Here is a 6,665-nt window from a genome sequence, read left to right as displayed (position 1 = left end):
TAGTGTAATATTACATGGTGCCCATTCAAATATGTAAATGCATGTAATGTATATTTGTCTGGTAGGCTATCTTGCTGTGGCTTACAGAACTGGTCCCTCCCTTCATGACCTTGGTATGATCAGACTTATGGATGGGTTGTCAAGAGTCTGTGCCTTTTTGCATATATTCCCCTTTACAAATCTGCATGCTTTACATGCTGACATGCAATGCATAGGGTGAAACGTGCTGCAAATAACCATGCTACACCTCTACCTCATAGAGTCCTAGAATGGTAGAGTTGGAAGGGACCTCCAGGGTCATCGGGTCCAACCCCCTGCTCAGTGCAGGATCACTAAATCCTCCCAGACGGATCTTGTCCAGCATTTGTTTGAACACTTCCATTGAAGTGAGAACTCACCACCTCCCGTGGCAACCTGTTCCACTCATTGATCACCCTCGTTGTCGGAAAGTTCTCTCCCACCCCTGTTTTCATCCCATTGCTTGTGCAGATGAGAATAGGGTTGATCCCTCTGCACTGTGACAGCCCTTCAGATATTTGTTGACTCATGTTCAGTCTATGATCTATTAGTATACCCAAGTCTTTTTCACATGTGCTGCTGCTTAGCCCAATTCCTCCAGTCTGTATGTGCTTTTTTCATTCTTCTTGCCCAGATGTAGGACTTTGCATTTCTCCTTGTTAAATACCATTCTGTTAGTCGCTGCCCACTGCAAGCTTTTCTAGATCTTTTTGAATACTCTTCCCTAGTGTTAGTCATCTGTGTCGTTTTGTTTACACTGTAAATGACTATAGATTTACAGTGTGGACTAAACCTAAAGGAATTCTTTCCCCAATGCCATTTCTCTGGCCTGCTCCATTAGTCTTTAATAAGAGACAGATCCCTCCTATATGCTTGCCTGTGATCTTGTATGCAGCCAGTTTTATATTTCTTCTAAAACTGCTTCCCACTTCAGCTATCCATAGGGAAAGAGTGATGCTTGTACCACCAACCTCTGGAAATGGGTAGCCCCCTTTTTGGTTTCCAAGGTCACTTGAGTACAAAAAATATCCAAAAGGCTCAAGTGTAAGTTTGTGTATAAATCTTGGTGTAATTTAAGTTATTTAATGTAACCTTTTTTTTTCCTTGCAGAATCTGAATCTGAAACTGAAGAGGGTGACTAAGTTGTCAGAGCGCAAACACAGGAGCTGTAGATAAAACTTCTCATCTTCAATTATGTGTCTTTCTGGTTATTCCTACATCCTACCTCCTGTATCAAGCATGATATAAGGGCTTTCATCACTCACATTTATTTCCTCCCCCTTTACGGTCGCCATGTTTTAGTTTTAATAACCATGTTTTAAATAACCATGCTCCGTCTGGATCCATGTCTCAGTTTTTGTTACCCTCTACCTCCTGTATTTTCTACTGTAATAATGTAATTTAAAGGCCTTTCAAAATTTAACAATTCATTTTATCCCCTGGTTTTCTATTAAAATAATAAAGTTTAAAATTGCTCTGATTTGGTATATTTGTTATGGAAACAATTTGCAAATTAAATGCCATGTTCAACGACAAACTCTGTGTGCTCTTTATTTGCTCGACACGTGCTGTTTGCTGGGAGATGGTACCTCTTCTGTACGTGCCCAATTGTGCTGGGCCAACCATGTGGCATAACTCTTAAATTTGAACAAAGGTTCAAAACTTAAACCCTGGGTGGGCCACAAAAGTAGCCTGGCATTGCACTCTTCTGAAAGCTGCCGAGGGGGGGTTTGAGTCAGTCCTTATGCATTAAGCGAACAACTTGTAAAAGCATCCAACAGCCACCCCATATCGCCCCTGTGCTCTCGCACAGGAGGGATGATTGCTGAATGAAGTCAGAGCGCACCATCTCCATTCACTTGTTCAGATGACTGACTACCTATTTTGAATGGGCTGCCAGTTGTTTTGTGTTTTGTTTTTTAGCGCTGCTGAAAACCGAACAATAAGTAAGTGATTACCCCTTGCTAGCCCTGTCGGGTCCTGTGGTTACAAGGGACAACTGTCACAATAATCCCTGGATCACCAACCATTTCAAAGATAATATATCGCTCAAAGATTTCCAGGCCTCTTGAACTCTTAAGCAAATTTGCCATCCCCACGTTCTTAGGCAGAGTTCCATAGTCTCACTGCTCTTACAGTAAAGAACCCCATTCTAGGTCTGTGTAGAAACCTTTCCTCTCGATGCAGAGGATGCCCCCTTGTCAGTCCTGGGTATAAATGGATGGGAGAGATCTCTGTATTGTCCTGATATATTTAGAGAAAAGACAGCTGAGTGACCTAATAACTATGTATATACTAAAGAACTCCAATTTTAAGCTCTCTGGGTATTGTAGTCCAGTTCTGTTAATTACTTTAGTTACCTGCCTTTTGTATCTGCTCATGTTCTGATATGTTCTTAAATACTGGTGCCCAAAACTCTGCACGATATTCCATGTGTGATCTAACCAGTGACTTGTAAAGAGAAAGAACAATGTTCTCATATGCCTCTAGACTTAAAGCACCCCATGATCCTTTTTGCTTTGGCAGCAGCTGCCTGACACTGGTTGCTCTAGTTAAGCAAAATCTTCAAAGTCCTTTTTCCATGTCGTTTCCCATTTGGTATATAATGGTGACATGTATTTCTTTGCCCATGTGCAGAACCTTACATTTTCTATTAGTGTTAAACCTACACTTGCCCCTTTTTCTGCCCAAACTTATCCAGATCCTCTTACAAAATTGCCATGTGTCCTATTGTTTTCTTTACATAGTTTATCTGCAAATATTGATATTCTACTGTACAAACCTACCAGGTCACCGATATATTAGAAAGCACAGTGTGGTTATAAAAAATGGTACCTACTCTGATTGGGTCACAGTTATCAGTGGGGCACCACAGAGGTTGGTTTGGGGCCCCATTTTTTATCACTGAGCCAGTTGCATACCCAGACCAAGCACTCATTTTATATAAAACCTTTTATGTGGTACAGTACCAGACATTTCTAGAAGGGTCCAGATAACGAGAGCCAATGATTCTTTCCGGTCCAGTCTAGAACTTACCACCTTGTAGAAACGGAGATTGGTTTGACAGGAGATTGGTTTGACAGGAGCAATCTCGCACAAACCCATGCTAATATGCAGTTCTAAAAATATTTTTCTTGAGGTCCTCCAGGATGGCATCTCTTTAGAAACCCTTCAAACATTTTAACCACAATAGAAGTAAGACCTTCTGGCCTGTAATTTTCAGGTTCACTTTTTTTTTTTTGGCTATGCGCCAATCCAGTTACTATAGAGTCCTTAAATATAAAACTTGAGTCTGTGTATCACATTACTTGATTCCCTTGAAACCTGGGGGTGTACATCATCAGGGCCTGGCAATTTGTCAACTTAAATCTTTTAGACTGCTCTGCCCTTCTTCCTGGGTTAGACTGGTGACATTTAATAGAGTTTACTTCATCACTTCGCATCTCATCTGACATTTTGTATTCCTGTGACTACACTGGAGAATATTTAAAAGACTTATTCTCTCCTAATCGCCCTGTACAATTTCTTCATTTAGGAGCTAACGCATTCAGTATTTTTACTATTTGTGTAGTTGAACAGTTTACAGTTAAACCCCATTTACACAAGCCTAATGTCCATTAATGCCAGACACACATCCCCTCATGTACTTGCTCCTGTGTAACCGCACAGGAGCGAGTAGTAATGGCATGCAGCGGGGTGGCTGGAGATTTCTCTCCTCATGCCCCCACCCCTCTCAATTCACTTAGTACTGAATGGCTCCTGTTTCACTCAGTATTTAGGATTTTATGCAGCCTTAACGTTCATTCAGTATAAACAGCACCTGTTTCAGTACTAAACTGGCACTGTTTTAAGTGAATGGAGGGCCAGGGGAGAGCAAAGTCTGAGATCTCCAGCCACGTGGTTGCTCTGTCAGAGCCAGCAATACTCGCTTCTGTGTAACTGCATGGGAGCGAGTACACACAAGGACGAGCGTCCGGCATCCAACATTTGTCCTGTGTAAATGGAGCTTTAGTTTTACTCAGGTACCAGTGCATTAAAAGTTTTTATATCCTGCTTTCATAATTGAGAGCTTGGCTCTTCAAGTGGCTATTTTATGCTAATCTGTGACTGGCAGAGCCTCATCCAGGAGTTTACCTGTTGGAGTATTGAAATTAGAGTGGAGCTTGGCTTTTTTTTTTTTTTTAAATCCATGAGGTGCACATTATAGATTGAGGTTTTCCAGGTCACTACTATTGATGACCTATCATCAGGATAGGTCATCAATAGTTGATTGGCCAGGGACCCTGACCAATCAGCTGTATGGGCATATACTGTCAGCGCTGCAATAACAGAAGTCCGAGTGGAAGCCTGCACTTTGACTGGTGTAGTGGCCGATACTTGTAAGTGCAGGCACAGCTTGCATTGATTTCAGTTGTAAGCTCTGGCTTCTACCAGGGAGGTTGGTGCAGAGGCTTCAACTCAGCTCTGTTATTGTGGTGCTGACAGCATGTGGTCACTCAGCTGATTGAGCAGGGACTGCCACTCAGGAGCCTGACCCAACTATTGATGACCTAATCTGATGATAGATCAGCAGTATTTATGCCTGGAGACCCCCTTTAATATACCAACTTTTTTGTGGGTCATTACAAATGCAATGATATTCTTTTAAAAAATATACGATGTAAAATTAAAGTCAACCCCCCCCCCGCGCAATTTTTTTTTTATACTTTAGCTTTGTCCCACTAGTCGACTTAAATATCACCATATTTTATTCTTCTAATCCATTACTATACTCCTGCATGGCAGTACATTACAAAGCCTATGAAGCTCATAGGCCACCACAGCTGGCAGATCCTGAAGTCCCTGGTTGCCATGATTCTAGCATGGTGGTCCAATGGGCGTGAACCCTGATGTGTTTTACATGCAGCAGTTGCATTGCATGTAAAGGGTTTAAATAGCAGGGCTCAGAAGCTTCTCTGAACCCTACTGTTTGAGCAGTTGCCATGTTTATTATCTAACAGCTGTGCACCCGCTCGTGTCATGGGAGATGTGTGCCAGGCTTCTGCTGCAGTGTTGTAAAAAGGCGATTGCATAGCCAGCACTCAGAACCAATCCTAGCCATTCATCGAGTGCTTCTAGGAGGCAGGGATTTTTCAATCCCTGGCTAGAAGAAAAAGGCCAGAGCCCCGGCCAGTGCTTCTAGGTGAAAAGCCTCACGTGGTGCTACAAAATCACGGTATTGCCACAAGATGATGCGATATTGCTGCGATTTTCTCATGGCGATGCCGTGTCACTTGTGTGAAGGAGGTCTTGCACAAAACACATAGTAGCAGCCTGATGGATGAGAAGTAGAGATGAGCGTGCATACTTGTTAAGGACAAATACTGCCCGCTCCTGAATCTTCTCCCGATGCTCACTCATCTCTGAGAAGCCTTGCAGATTTGCATTGCAGACCACAGATTAAATCAAGCGGGTGCAGATGACTATTTGGTTATTTGCATAGGTTCTTAGTATAGAGAGAGTAGGAGGAAGCATTTGGGAATTCATTCTATGAAAAGCAGTGCAGAAATGGTATAGGATTTGCAGCACTTTACTAGTAGTAGATCAGGGCAAATACTCCTCCACACGAACATCATTTAGCATCGCAACTTATTACTGAAGTGCATCACCTCCGAAAGCACGTACAGGGTTTAGAAAGGGTAACAACTCAGATACTTTGTCAGAAGTAGAGCTATCGATTCAGCAATAATGTGCTGCTGCTCAAATACAAGGAAAGGAGTGAAAACTTTGTACTCAGCATTATACAAGTTAAAGCAGCGGTAAGGTCTCATGTCCACAGCGCACATGGATTATTTCATGCGGATTTCTGCAGTGGATGCACTGCAAGTCATCATTAAATTGAGTTTGTTTCTTTTTATTGCTTGTGGGGGATCTGATCATTTTTTTTTTCCTATGTGGATGCACTGTGGATCATCTGTGTGGAAAAAAAAATCCACAACCCCACCTCCCAGCCTTTTGCCCACCTTCCTAATTGATTTTAACCTTTAAATCTGCAGTGAGTCCGCAAAGGTATTTGTGGATGTACTGCGGATCTAAGCTCTGATTGAAACAAATAGAGCCCATCCACACGTGATCTGCGGTAAAATGGAGCATGCTGCGATTGATTATCCGCGCATGGCACCCGCAAATCAAATAAACACAAATCCGCAGATGTTAAATGAAGTGCGAATGCCCAATGTTTCCCTATGGGCGGCTTGACTTGCAGATCTCATATGTGGATTCTGAAAATCAAATCCACCTGTGCAATTTTATCGCTAGTGTGACGGCAGCCTGTATCAGGTGTTTTATTCCTTCGTTATCCAGCACTTCATTCAAAATTGTGTTTATAAGAAAACTGCTCCAGTTAGGTCCCCTGTCCACGGCCGTGACGGAATATTGCTAGCGATATCCCGCTGTGAGGGGGAAGCTGTCAGGTCTCCGTGCTGAGCCCATCTGCAGCATGCTGCGATTTGAATCCCGCGAGAGGAGAATCGCTGATTCTCCGCTCGTGGAAATTGGTGCTGCTCACCGCGTTACTCTCAGATGGGTTATTGCTGCAGACAACGCAATGAACTATTGCCTGTGGACAGGAGGCCTTATATAACAAAGACAAAATAGTAGTCATCCAG

General features: G+C 42.7%; 1 protein-coding gene across 1 annotated transcript in view; it reads left to right on the top strand.

The window, feature by feature from the left end:
- Nucleotides 1-1,555, top strand: part of BZW1 (basic leucine zipper and W2 domains 1) — a 22,408-nt gene extending 20,853 nt beyond the window's left edge. Inside the window, exon 12 of the mRNA XM_066575460.1 lies at nt 1,129-1,555. Within this exon, the coding sequence (XP_066431557.1) occupies nt 1,129-1,160 (32 nt within the window). The 3' untranslated portion in view covers nt 1,161-1,555. The remainder of the gene's footprint in view (nt 1-1,128) is intronic.
- The last annotated feature ends 5,110 nt before the right edge of the window (nt 1,556-6,665 follow it).

This window comes from Eleutherodactylus coqui, chromosome 8 (genome assembly GCF_035609145.1).
Source record: "Eleutherodactylus coqui strain aEleCoq1 chromosome 8, aEleCoq1.hap1, whole genome shotgun sequence".
In the NCBI taxonomy this organism is placed as follows: Eukaryota; Metazoa; Chordata; class Amphibia; order Anura; family Eleutherodactylidae; genus Eleutherodactylus; species Eleutherodactylus coqui.
Note: the sequence above shows the minus strand (reverse complement) of the source record. Positions and strands in the feature narration are given on the sequence as shown.